Genomic DNA, 13,600 nt, shown 5'->3' on the forward strand with positions numbered 1-13,600 from the left:
GCACCTAAATCATACCAGACCACATGCTGAGCCAAGTGTCTCTCGTTCTTCCATAATGTTTGTCTTGGTTTATTTCCTTTGTTACTTTACAAATTATTGCTTTTGCTCTGAAGCTTATTTTTAAGATGCTCTCACTTTTACGTTGAGTGCTTCTTTTGCCTGCCTGGTTCCAAATAAGGGGCTACCAGGGACAGCTCTCTTCCCAGCAGAGGCTTCCCTTAGTAAAGGAGCATTCCTTTGTGCTCATTCTGCATATAAATCACCAGGGAGCTTTTAAATGAGAAAAGACCTGGCTGACCCAGAAGGTGGTATTTATAAATAGTCCTCCAGCCTCTCCTCCTTAAAGCTTGTCCACCTAATCCTCTCCTCTCTCAAGATTGGAAGGCACTTGACCTTTGAGTCTTAAAACTCAGGCTCTTTTTGTTTTAAAAATCTGATTGGCAAAAAGCTGTTAAAACAAAAATGTTTTCAGCAGGATGATGCTCAGTCATCAGAGCTTGCCTTTCATTTCCAACATTTTTAGCCAAATTTGCTTCCTCTTTTGTGGACCAGTTTTTCTCATTGTTATTATTTTAACACACTCACGTCAATAATTTTTATTTCTTTTTACTGATAGGCTATCATGGATTTGTATTTTTATGACTTAGAAAGCTGTTCCCAAATAACTGCATCTCTGTCATGAACTAAGGGTCTTCCTTTTCACCCTTAAAATCACAGAACTTGGAGGGGCTCTAAGTAGGTTCCATCCCAACATCACTGGATAGAGCTCTGTTTGTATTTTCCTAATTTTGTATTATTTGCTGAGGCTAAAATCTTGTAGGTTTTGTTAGGATTATGAAATGAAGCACATGATATAGACACCAATAGATAGTATTCCAGATTAGGGTATGTGCAGGAAATACCTAATTGTTGAATTGGCCAAAGATATTTTTTTAATATATTTCCCCAAAAGATAATTAAGTCCTTAATCTGATTATTTATAAAGAGAAGAGATGCTTATATTAGGGAGATAAGCCATATGTTTTTAGCAGCCTCTCTCCCTTGTTATAAAATGGAGAAAATTTAAATTCACTATCCACTAACTGTCAGAGAGAATACTCTAATTTAAGGCTGTTTTCTTTTCATCCCCTAACAGATTGAAGAGTAAGTCCCAGGCTTTTCTTTGCTGACCTGGGCCAGGGGCAGTAATGCTTTTTCTAGAAGCTGCTAGGTCTGATCCATCTGTTGCTTTGCGGGGAGACCCCCTTCCACAAGGCTTTTCTTATAGTAGTTTTGCTAGAATGTCCTACTTGCATGTGAGCCTGGAACTTTAGAAGTAATTTTAGTTCTGTTATTTAAGAAAGTCTGGTGTCCAGTGTGGCTATATTTGTACATAAGAGACTATCTGTAGAAAAAGAATAAAAAACATGTACACAGCAGGTTGAATGAGTACCGTGTCTTCTGAAAACCTTGGTCTTAAATGTCTAAGGCAGTTCCGTTTAGATCAAGGCTCAGCGTGGACTTGCTAGAGTGGTCGTATCTGTTGTTTTATTTCTCCAGTTGGAGAAGCTTTCTCTTAATATATGGAGACTCTAGAATGGGTAAGTATATGTGTAGTAATTAGAATTGTAAGACATGGCCTAAGCAAGTATGGCTACTTTTGACTTCTTTTGGATTCAGTTGTTTAAAAAAATAGAGTAGAAATATGAAACAGAGGAGAGAAAACCACATAGGTGCAGCAGAGCAGCAGTATCCAACGATATAATGAGCATACAAGGAGAGTTAGGATTACACACTGAGAGGAGAGTAGCACAATCACACAACATCAAAGCAATGGTGGGTTCATGTCGGGGACAGCACACAGGCAGACCAAGGGCACGGGAAGCTTAGGGTACCCATCACATTCAAGGCACACTACTGGATAACCCTTTGTTCTCTTTTGTGACTTTTTTAATATAGCAGCAAAACTCAGGAAGAATCTCTCCAGAGGGTTAAATGTAGTACCGTTATATACATAATGATGCTAATCAACTGTGTTATTCAGGGACCTTCACTGCATGCTACCCAAACAATGGGAAAGGATCTCAAAGCCTCTCTGGCGCTTTCAGAACTGACTGGCAGTTGCAGGATCAGGGGACACACTGCAGAAAAGGTCAGGTTGGCACTATCTGCTGCCCCACCCTGAAGAAATGCTGACTTTTCCTCAAATCCTTGTGTGACTACACCTTTAGGGCCCCAGGTGCCCAAGGCTACGTCATGTGCTTGCCCCCAGCTGCACCATGACCAGGAGAGAAGGATCTGGATCGTCTAGTTGCTATAGTACAGAGCAGTCACTGCCACCCGTGGGGGAAAGGAGGCTTCAGGGTGCTGGTTGGGAAGAGGGTTTGGTTGCTAGACAGCAAAAAAAAAAAAAAAAGATATAAACTGTATCAACAGTATTTATCTGAAGCTCAGTCTCTACAAATATTAACCATCTTTCTCAGGCTCAGCTGGCATGCATGGAGAATATTCATTTCATTTTCCTTTAATGATTTGTTCATTGTTTTTAAAAACAGAAAGAGAAAAACCTGGGACTATCTTTTTAAATTTAGTCCTTATTTTTATCAAAGTTGTATATGCACAGCATTGAGTCATAGTTCTACCCGGTTTCTGATGAAGAACAGTGTTCCACGTGCTCCCACTCCTATTTTCTACTCCTCAGAGAAAAGTATTTTCAATTCTTTCTAGCTGATTTATTTGGTATTTATCTTGATATTTCTAAATAGCATGCTGTGGTTATATCTTAATGTTTCCATTTTGGGCATTATTTATCGACTTCCCACAATAGAAATGAGTTTTGTTCTTTCTTAACACTTTCCTCTTAATCACACAAACACTTGCTTCTCCCTCCCCCTTCTCCCGGGAAAATTGTATTGGATCCAGGCTGTGTTTCTATTATCACCACATCAACACTGTTTGCACTGAAGCTGCGTAGTATACTGTGACTACCTCTTTCTCCCAGGACCACCTTTGATTTTTCCCTGATGTTAATAATTGTCTTGGTTTTTTTATTCATTTGCTTCAATTTTCTATACTTCTCGCTGACTTGACCCCCAAATCTCCCCTAATTGCATAATCCTCTTTCCATATAATCACATTAGTCTATGAATTTCATCTTTTTTTTTTTTTTTAAATTTCATCTTCTTAAAAGAAAATCTCTCCCTAAGTGTTCTGACTTGCTCCTGTCTGGACCCTGGACCAGTCACCCTCCAGGCCTGCTAAGGAGCTTTTGTCTTGGGGTCTCCTTCACCATCACTCTAAGGACCCCTTTACCTGCCTCTGGTTTTAGATCCCTTGCTTTCTGGATTCGATGTCATCCTCTTCCTTGGTCTTCCCTGTCATTCTGAAGGAGCATATTACCATTAGTTTCTTGAGAAAGTAAAGGGTTTTTTTTAGTTTTGGATATCATTTCCTTGAGAATTTTGAAGGCACTGCTCCATTTTTTTCTGTCCTCCACAGTCCCTGCTGAAAGTCTCATTCATTCTGATTTTGACCCCTTGTGTAACAACTCATTTTCCCTCTGGAAGCTTCTCTTTAACCTTCATGTTCTGCAAGTTCACAATGGTGTGACTCGGGCCCTTGCTGGACCTTTTCATCCTGGGACATTTTCTTGGGTTCATTTTTTCGATAACTTCCTCTCCTTGGTGTTTTCTGTTCTTTCTCGAATTCCTATTAGATGTTGGACCTCTTGCACTGATGTCCAGTTTTTGTGTCTTTACTCTCCTGTTTTCTATCCTTGTAGTCTTTTTCTTTTTCTTTCTGAAAGAATCTCTCAACTTTGTCTTCCAACCCTTGCATGGAGTTGTTTGGTTTTGCGATCAAAATATATATTTTCCCAGAGTTCTTTTTTGTACTCTGAACATACTTTTTTTTAATTGGCATTGTTGACTCATTTATTGTATGATGAGCAATATGGAAACAACAAAATATAAATATGTAAGTTAGAAGGCATTTTCTGACTGAAAGAGATTATCAGTTGATCAGTCTCAAAAGTTGTAACCTTGAGCCAGAGAAAAATCACCTAAAATATACAAAATTCAATTGTATACAATTTTTAGTACAGTATTTGTAGGGATTATGTTTTGCTGGTTGTTTTTGTGTTGTGTTTTTGGTTTTGTGTTTTAATAAATTTATTTATTGATTTATTTATTGGCTGCATTGGGTTTTTTGTTGCTGCGCACAGGCTTTCTCCAGCTGCAGAGAGCGGTGGGGGGGGTGGCTACTCTTCATTGTGGTGCACAGGCTCCTCATTGTGGCAGCTTCTCTTGTTGCAGGGTATGGTCTCTAGGCAGGCTCAATAGTTGTGGCTTGCAGGCTCTAGAGTGCAGGCTCAATAGTTGTGGCACATGGGCTTAGTTGCTCTGTGGCATGTGGGATCTTCCTGGAGCAGGGATTGAACCCGTGTCTCCTGCATTGGCAGGCAGATTCTTAACCACTGTGCCACCAAGGGAGTCCCTTGTGTTGTGTTTTTAATGCTCCTTTATAGTTTGTATCTTCCTCTATAGTCTCTTTTTTCCTCTAAGTTGCTTTTTTTCTCTTTGTTTTGGTCTATCTTTCGTAGTAAATGTTTTCTTGAGTTTCTTCTTGGCTATCTTCTCATGTTTAAGAGCAGGCCACTAAAAAGCTACTTGAGAGATCTGGACTTGTGAGTAAAGCTTATAGACTGTGCTCTTCACTGTAGGGCAATCTGCCTGAGTCATTTCCTGGGATTTCTCTCATTTCTGTTTCTTTAGGTATTTTATCCTGGCTGATCAGATTCTGTTGGGAAATTTTAAGTTTTGCACTCTTCATTTTCTGCCTCTTTCTTGCAGCTTCTAGATGTGTAGTCTCTGAGTTCTTATGTTATAGATTAAAAAAAAATCTCCCCTGGGTCTCTGCTTCTTCCTTTAAATGTCTTTTGCACTCTCCTATACATTCTTTTTTTTTTTTAATTAATTTATTAATTTGGCTGCACCGGCTCTTACTTGCAGCACGCAGGATCTTCATTGCCGCGTGAGGGATCTTTAGCTGCACATGCAGGATCTTTTAGTTGCAACATGTATGTGGGATCTAGTTTCTGACCAGGGATTGAACCCGGGCCCCCTGCATTGGGAGCGCAGAGTCTTAACCACTGGACCACCAGGGAAGTCCCTCTCCTACACATTCTTATTTGCTTTCTGGCACTTAGCAGTTAGGCCAACTTGCTAAAAAGTAAACAAGAGTTGATAGGAGCAAATCTGAGACACCTAGAGTACAAAGTAGGAGTCACTTCAGTGCTTTATTTTTCCTTAATAAATTTGATCAGAAATTGGATGAACCTTCGGGATGCTGAGACAGGGAAGATACTCTGGCAAGGAACAGAAGACCTGTCAGTCCCTGGAGTGGAGCATGAAGGTACTTCCCACCCTTTGTCTGCACAGGGCTGACAATGCAGAGCAGGAGCTGGGCATCAGGAAGCTGGGTCAGTGCAGACCCACCAAGGGACGGGCTTCTACAGGCACAGCACGGCAACCCACGTGGTGCTGAGATTTCTAGTTTCTCTCTTATGTTTCTTTTTCCTACCTCCCAAAACCTGCTTTGTGCTGAACTTTTAGAATTACAACATAACCAAGATAGAAAGTAAGATCTTAGTTTTTTTCCAAAAGAAAATTTGCGTTTTATCTCCGTGAAATAAAGGAAAAACCAAGAGGTTAAAACCAACAGAACAGCATAGAAACAAGTTTTCCATTCAGCCCCTTTCCTGATAAGAAGAGCTGGGCTTTAAATGTATTAAATCTGTTATTCCTTGAAGATCTTTCTGTCAAATGCCCTGGACCAGTCTGGGAATTCTGCCTTTAATTAAAAAGTGTAATTCTGTTACCAAGGCATTCTATGAAATTTAGCATAGATAATAGATGCTCTAAATCATCTCTAAGAAGCTCCCAGGAATGGTTTCAGTATTTCTTTTTCTTTACCAGCCCGTGTTCCCAAGAAAATCCTCAAATGCAAGGCAGTATCTCGAGAACTGAACTTCTCTTCAGCAGAGCAAATGGAAAAATTCCGCCTGGAACAAAAAGTTTACTTCAAAGGGCAATGCCTAGAAGGTATTCTGCTACCTACATGCCTGAAATCTGGGCTTAGGGTGACAGGGACAAAAGTCAAGACCCAGTGAACTAAAGCACTGCTTTCATAACAGTCATTGTGCAACTCAGCTTGTGAGAGAGCTCCTACACCCCGGCAGAGTTGGGTGCCGCAGCAAAAAGGGGCAAAAGCAAAGCTGGCAACCACGAGGGGCTCTGAGCCCAACAAGAGGGTTACTGACCCTGGAGGGCCTGGAGTTGGTGCCTGCTTTGTCACTGACAAGGTATTGTAACCTGGTCACAAGGAAGCCACTGGTTAGGGCCTGGTACAGAGCTCTCCATATAGTCTCGTACAGATTTGACTGCAAGGCCACTCTGCATTGAGTTTTCACCATGAAGTGTAAGAGTGCACATATATGTCTTAGAGCTGAAATTCCAAGTGAAAAGGCCTATTCTCTGCTTCCGTTTACATGATTTACATCCAGTCTACTTCTAAGAAAATGTTGCTGGTCCTTGTCCTTTAGATCCCAGAGTATAGGGAGCAGGCCTCTGGTGTGGTCCAAGGGACAGGCTGAAGGGGGCTTCCATGTTCTTTCTTGTGCCTCTGGCCTGGGAAGTTTCTGAAGGCTTCAGTGGTGGTTCTTGGGGTAGGAAGAGGCTTGCTCTAAAGGATGGGGACACGGAGCCCTGAGACTCTGCCCAGGGCACCAGCTCATCCACTTTTCCTTCTCCCTTCAGAATGGTTCTTCGAGTTTGGCTTTGTGATCCCTAACTCCACAAACACCTGGCAGTCCCTGATAGAGGCAGCGCCCGAGTCCCAGATGATGCCAGCCAGCGTGCTAACGTGAGTGAGTGGGCCACAGGAACTGTGGAGGGGTCTAGAAGCAGGAATTCCAGGCACATGGGACTCGTGGTCCTGTTCAGTAGGCAGGCAATCTAGGTTGAGAACAAGGGTAAAAGAGTATCCAGCAGTATCCAAGGTTACAGCTTACTGACTTTTGTCATGTGAAAAAGACAGTGTAACAGAATGGAGAGAATTAAAGAATTCAGAGTAGACCTTTAGACTAAATTCCTGATTAACCCTGACTAACTGTGTAGTCTTGGACAATGTACTTTACCTCTGGGCCTTACTCTTCTCCTCTTTAAAGATAGAATTAATGACTCTCTCTCACAGAGGTATAGTGAGGATAAAATGAGATGATATGGAAGGAAACCATAATATATATTAAATCTATGCTAATTTGCTCCCTTTCCTATCAAACCTGTACTTTGTTTGAATGGCCTTCCACAGAATCCAGCAAAGTCTAATTCTATTTTAGAGGATAATGTTTGGTTATAGTTTTGCAGAGACTAGCTTACAACTTTAATAGATATGCTTCCTGCTCAAAGAATAATTTGTCCTTTGCCCCAAAAGTCAGTCAATAACTGCCCACCTACCATTTTCTCTTGGGAAAAGATTTTAGTCTTTTAAAAGTGTTAGCAGTATTGCCTAATAACAAATTATTCACACAGATAATTACGTAATATTGGATCATCTCTTTAAATAGGTCTTTTATGAAAGCCACATTGAATTTGTAAATAGAGGTTATTTATTTTATGTCTCAAATAGATTTTTTTTTTTTTTTTGGCGCACGGGCTTAGTTGCTCCGCAGCATGTGGGATCTTCCTGGAGCAGGGATCGAACCCATGTCCTCTGCATTGTCAGGCAGATTCTTAACCACTGCCCCACCTAGGAAGCCCTCAAATAGATTTTTAATTTGCATGAGAGTAGGTATTTTTATGTTCTATCAGCCAGTCAGATCTTAAGTTCATTATTTACCTATTTTGTAATTAATTACCAGCAAAAATGTATCTTCTGTATAGTAATTACCCTGGGAAAGTACAGTCTCATATGTAGAAGGGCGTTTTTTAGAGTTTATTAACCCTTATTTGACTTCTTGGCCAGGCCTGATTTCTTTCAGGTACCAACACCACTAAGTCTATGATAACATATTTAGGTTAAGTTATATCTTACTTTTTAGAACCCTAAAATAGTACCCCTGTTGCCTTTAACTCAGTTCAAGAGTAGTTTGATTTGGAAACACTAAGATACCCACCAAGAAAAATGAAATTGCACACTGTATACGATACTGGTGTATTGTTTGGGGTTCTTAAGCCATAAATCATAGAAACTGACTCTAGCTTACAGGACAAAGTTGAATCTAGGACTAAGACCTGAGCAACTTGAAAGATGCAGGTGGCAGGAATTGTGGATGGTTTCCTCAAGGAGCAGCCGTGGGAAGGATCTTGCTCAGGGGAGAGAGTCTGATTGGCCAAATTACATCCTGTGTCCACCCCTCTGCCAGGTGAGGGAAGGGCCACTTGATTGATCCATAGGCTGGAAATAGGGTGGTTCCCCAAGAGAGGAACAGAGTGCTGTTACTCAAAGTGAGGAGAATAGATGCAGGACAGGCCAACTCACAGCTGTCCACTAGAGTAAGTTTTATAGGAAAAGATACCCCCCCTGAGGTCTGCAGGTTTCCATGTGGATCAGAAAGCCAGTTGTATTTATAGGCACCCCTGTGTGCAAAGCACTCTAAGGGCCTTAGGTATCCTGTGGATTAAGACATGCTCCCTGTTCTGATTTCTTGAACTTGAAGAAGACCAACCTAGTCACAGAAGTTAAATGTCATGTTAGACCTCTCACCCCATATGGACACAGATTTTAATATCCCTAAGCCAAGGTTATAGGTGAGTGCATGTCCACAGGCCCAGCAGACCCAGATTGAAACCACTTAGTGGAAATGAGATCTGTTGCCTAACACACTCACTCTTTTGCTCTCTCTTCTTACTTATAGTGGAAATGTTATCATAGAGACAAAGTTTTTTGACGACGATCTTCTTGTAAGCACATCCAGAGTGAGACTTTTCTACGTTTGAGAGAAGAATGTGTGTACATTTCAAGAATTCATTTTTTTAGGGGGGAAGGAGGAAAGTGTTTACTTTTCTCCTCTATACATTTGATTTTTGACACTTCCACCCCTAATTCCCTCTACAGCAAAACCCACCTGCGGCCACCAGGGGACCAGCTCTGTGTAGGTAACCAGATGGCTTTTTTCTCTCAAGCCACAGTCTTCAACTGACCAGACTAAACTCCCAATACTAGACCAGGGTGGAGGGCATGCCTCGACTCCTTCCTGGAGTTGACACGGGAACAAACACATACCACGAGCTGTTCCCGTCACCCTCCTTGCTTCCTCCTTGGGCCCTGCAAGCAACACATCTTCCTTTGGCCCCTGGTTTTGGAAAAATTCATGTTCCTGACCCATGTTTAGTTTTTTCCTACCATTTCTATTTCATACATTCTCATACATTTAATTTGTAAAATAGACTGATATTATTATTACGTAATGAATTAAAACATATGAATTAAAATATTCCTACATCTTTAGCATGGCACTGCTTTCATCTCTCCTTTTTTTGGAATGTGAACCTGCCTCCATGATGGGAAGAAAGACATTTAACAGACCACAGGATCACAGCTATATTTTACTCCAGAGATCCGACTAATAGATCTCGCGGTTCCTGAGTTCTTCAGTTGCTGCTTTCCAAGAAGGTACAACATACCCGAACAGGACCCAGACCTTAACATTTGTCTTTAGATATGATATTTAGTGGTTCTCTTCCACAACGTATGTGCACCCTCTGTTTGTATTGTTTTTAACTTTTTCCCTTCGTTTATAATGTGCATTTGTTCAAGAGATTTCCAGAAAGGTTAGAAGTTCTAAGTTGGTAGAGTAAGGACTCTTACATTCCTAAATGAGAGACTAGAAGTTACAAAATGAAGAAAAGATCTCCCTAAACTCAACTGGAAAACAATGGGAAAGCATCTGGGATGGGGTGGGATGCTGGAAGACCTTAAAATCCGTGGTCAGAGAAAGCCTGTGTGGGGGAAAAGTGATTATATCTACAGTGCTTTCAAGTCTGACAATTGAAAGAAAAATAAAAAGGGTTCTTTTTTTAGGAACTTACCTCTGTGATACCAGTAGCCTTCACTGTCCTTTATAAACTACCAACAATTAAAAGTTTTCTAGTTCCTCAAGTAGTAAGGTCTAAGGCCAGAGGAGGGAAAACACCAAGAGATGGGCCCTCCTTGGTATTGCCCCTGCTCCCAGATCCCTGCTCTCCTTCCATCTGTTACCACAAAGGGCCTGTGTGCATCTGTGGGTGGAGTGGACCTGTCTCCTTCCCTTTTCCTGGACTATATCTCCTCCCCAGAGTCCCATCAGGGAAGGCTCTCAGGGGCCTGGACACATTCTGATAGAAAAAGGACTTCCCAGGGAAGGTTTCTCCACCTGCTTAGACCTCCTTCACTGCCCTTCTCCACCTACTCACCCAGCCAGCACTGTCAGGGACACATGTCTTTACTAGCCACTATGAGAAAAGCAGAAAGAATCCTAGCCCAGTCATTCTTAGAAGCTTGCCATCTCTCCAGGTACATGTGCTCAGGAAATATTGATCATTTTATCATGAAACAAGCAAGGCAAAAAAGCATGTGCTTCAGGAACAATGCCAATCAAGGAGTTCCAAGCAAGGGTGGGATTTGAGCTGATGGGGAGGATGGCTGAATGCTATGGTGGGAGGAGAAGGGAGGTGGTACAGGCCAGGGAATAAGTCAGGTGAAAGGAAAGGGCACAGGAGCTGCAGGGACCAGGGCCCTTGGTGGGTTAATGTCAGTCTTTGCAGGGTGGCTGCTGGTCCAAATGCCTGAAAATCTGGGGAGGGAGTTGTGGATACATTAAAGGCCACAAAATGTTATTGTAAGGAGAAGCATTGAGATCAGGCCTGGCACCGTGCACAGCCACTGATTCTCAAGCATTTATGGGCATCTGCCAACCCCCAGAGATTGTGACTTAGTAGTTGTGGGGCCCAGAGATCTGCCTATGAATGCACCCTGCATGATTCTGCCACAAGTGGTCTGTGGACCATACTTTGAAATACTGGTAGAGGCATTTAGCAAATATTAGAGACATACATATGTATACTGGTGGCTGTAAGATAAACTGAGATCTCCAAGCAGCATGCTTAAGGGACAAAGGACGGTCCCAGTTCTGACCTATGCAAGTGAGGGGAAGCGTTCAGTTCCTCAGGGCAATCAAGAGGAACTTCAGAGTCTTTAGAGGAGAGGACAGAAAAATCCCAGGCAGCATGGCCTTTGAGAAAGACTTGGGAGAACTTAGAGACTCCTTTAAACATAGATTTCTGTTTAGAGAGTTTTGGTTAAGGTTTCCTGTGTGATGTGAGTAAACCGTCTCGTCCATCTTCCCATCTGTGTCACTGGCCAGTGTGTTGGGTAACTTCTGTGATGGAGCACCTGGTGAAGCACTGAGCCTGGCCCTAGCTGGGCATGAGGAGGTGGAGGAAGCACAGTCAACCAGAGGGGATCTAGCCGCATTCAGGCCACACTTACACGCCTGTTATGTGTATCAGTAAGATGTTGTGCAAGGCACAGGCCTGCCTTTCCTGAGCTTTGTCTAGTTGCGCAGTTATAAGTACCTGCCATAAGAGTAGGACAAGGTGGGCATTTAAAGGAAGGAGAGATTACATGCAGTTCAGAAAAATCAGAAAAGCCCTCTTCTCTGGATCCTTCAACTCTCAGCCTACAAAATATGTTCAAGTTGCCCTAAAAAAAATAAATTTTAAAAAATTAGGCTTTCCTTGGGGACGTCCCTGGTGGCCCAGTGGTTAAGACTCTGCACTTCCAATGCAGGGGGCCCGGGTTCCATCCCTCGTCAGGGAACTAGATCCCACATGCATGCTGCAACTAAGAAGCGTGCCTGTTGCAACTAAGACCTGGTGCAACCAAATATAAACAAACAAACAAGCAAATATTTTAACAAGTAAATAAATAAGGCTTTCCTTCAATCCTGCATGGCCTTCAGCTCCTGCTCCATCCTTTTCTTTCCCTACAGATTCAAACTTCTCAGAAGTGTCTCCACTCACTCTTTGCACTCCCTACCTATCATTTACTACTCAACCCACGGCTGTTTGGCTCTGGCCTGTGACCTCCTCTCCTTCGAGGCATCAGTGAATTCCACTAAGCCCACTACCCCTGTCCAGTCCTTGCTTTATCTGCTGGGATTCTGGGAACCCCTTTCCTGAGTGTCTCCTCCTTGCTCCTTTGCAGGCTCTTCATTTTCTTCCAGCTGCCTTGTTCCTAAAATGTTTGTTGGTAGATTTGGGATTTTTTTTTTTTTTTTTTTTTTAGCTATTATATATTGAGAACATGCTGGTGCAAATTCTTTCTTCTTCTTCTCCTCCTTTGCCGTGCCTTGTGGCATGCGGGATTTTAATTCCCCGACCAGGGGTCAAACCCATGCCCCCTGCAGTGGAAGTTCCGAGTCCTACCACTGGGCCACCAGGGAAATCCCACTTGTGCAAATTCTTTAAGCATTATACATTCACTCCATGCCTATTTATTGAGCACTTTTTGTGTACCAGATACTGTTCTAAGTGGTGGAGACACTTGCTGGACAAGATGAGTGAAGTCCTACCATTAGATTCTAATGAGAGGAAACAGAAAACAGATAATTTCAGATAGTAATCAATGCTCTGAAGAAAACAGGACAGTGCAAGGGCAGCGTGTCTGAAATGAGGAGGTAAGGAAACGGAAAGAAGTCAGCATTCAGCTTTTGACCGCAAAACAGGATTGACAATTCCCCAGCAAGCCAACAGTCTGGAAAGCCAGGCTTTACTCAAAGGAAGAGTTTTCTTAAGTCCCTTAACCTCTCATCTCCAAAGTAAGAGCCAGATGTGCCACACTTGATGCTACAAAGAACTCAGAGTATGACAGGGAAGGCCCTGCCTGTGGGAGGAGTAACAGCCTGCCCCTTCCATCTGAGGAAGGATGGAGAGGAGGAAGCAGGGCAAAGGGTCCGGTGCTGATGTCCTCGCTCTCCTTCCCCCAGGCCTGGATGGAAGGGCTGGATAGAAACATCTGCCCAGGTGTGGGGGAAAGATGAGAACTTCCTGGAGGTTGGCAGGGAGAGTGGGCTGCCCTGCAATCCAGTAGACGGAGGCTTCATAACCATCTCCCACATCGTGTCCTCCAGCCCCACCGCCCTTGCGGCAGTTCCACAACCATCTGGGGCCAGTCCAGCCAACGGCATGGCCTCCCCTTCTGATTTATCCTTCACATCACAACCAGAGAGAGCCCCAGGATGTGCATCTGCTCGCCGGTCCCTGTGTATTGCCAAGTTTACTTTTAGAATTTCTTGCTAGTGACCTGGTAATTGTTTTGCAGTGTTCAAAATGCACTGTTTAAATGATCCTCAAAGTGAAAACATTAAATGACTTAGCAATTCTTTTTGGTGCTTTTATTTGGTCTGAAACTGAGCAGCTTCGACTATACCTTTGAATAAACTGAAGGATGCAATGCAGTGGAGTGAGAAGCAGAAATCTGGTAAATACATTTGGTTCCCAAACTGTACATCGAGGCACCCCACGGCACTGCAGTGAATTCACAGGGGTGCCATACAGTCTTTCGGTTTTTGAAGGAAATGCAG

The 13,600-nt window shown here is 42.7% G+C and overlaps 1 protein-coding gene across 5 annotated transcripts in view; it reads left to right on the forward strand.

The window, feature by feature from the left end:
- The window catches only part of PDE6D (phosphodiesterase 6D), a 48,158-nt gene extending 34,760 nt beyond the window's left edge, over positions 1–13,398 (forward strand). The window contains exons 2-6 of one of the 5 annotated variants that reach the window (XM_057746762.1): positions 5,303–5,391; positions 5,955–6,080; positions 6,795–6,900; positions 9,488–9,651; positions 13,148–13,273. In XM_057746762.1, coding sequence (XP_057602745.1) covers positions 5,303–5,391; positions 5,955–6,080; positions 6,795–6,900; positions 9,488–9,605 — 439 coding nt within the window. In that variant the 3' untranslated portion in view covers positions 9,606–9,651; positions 13,148–13,273. The other 4 variants (XM_057746761.1, XM_057746758.1, XM_057746759.1 and 1 more) reach the window with 4 other exon arrangements.
- The last annotated feature ends 202 nt before the right edge of the window (positions 13,399–13,600 follow it).

The sequence above is a fragment of the Hippopotamus amphibius genome, chromosome 8 (assembly GCF_030028045.1).
Source record: "Hippopotamus amphibius kiboko isolate mHipAmp2 chromosome 8, mHipAmp2.hap2, whole genome shotgun sequence".
Taxonomy (NCBI): Eukaryota; Metazoa; Chordata; class Mammalia; order Artiodactyla; family Hippopotamidae; genus Hippopotamus; species Hippopotamus amphibius.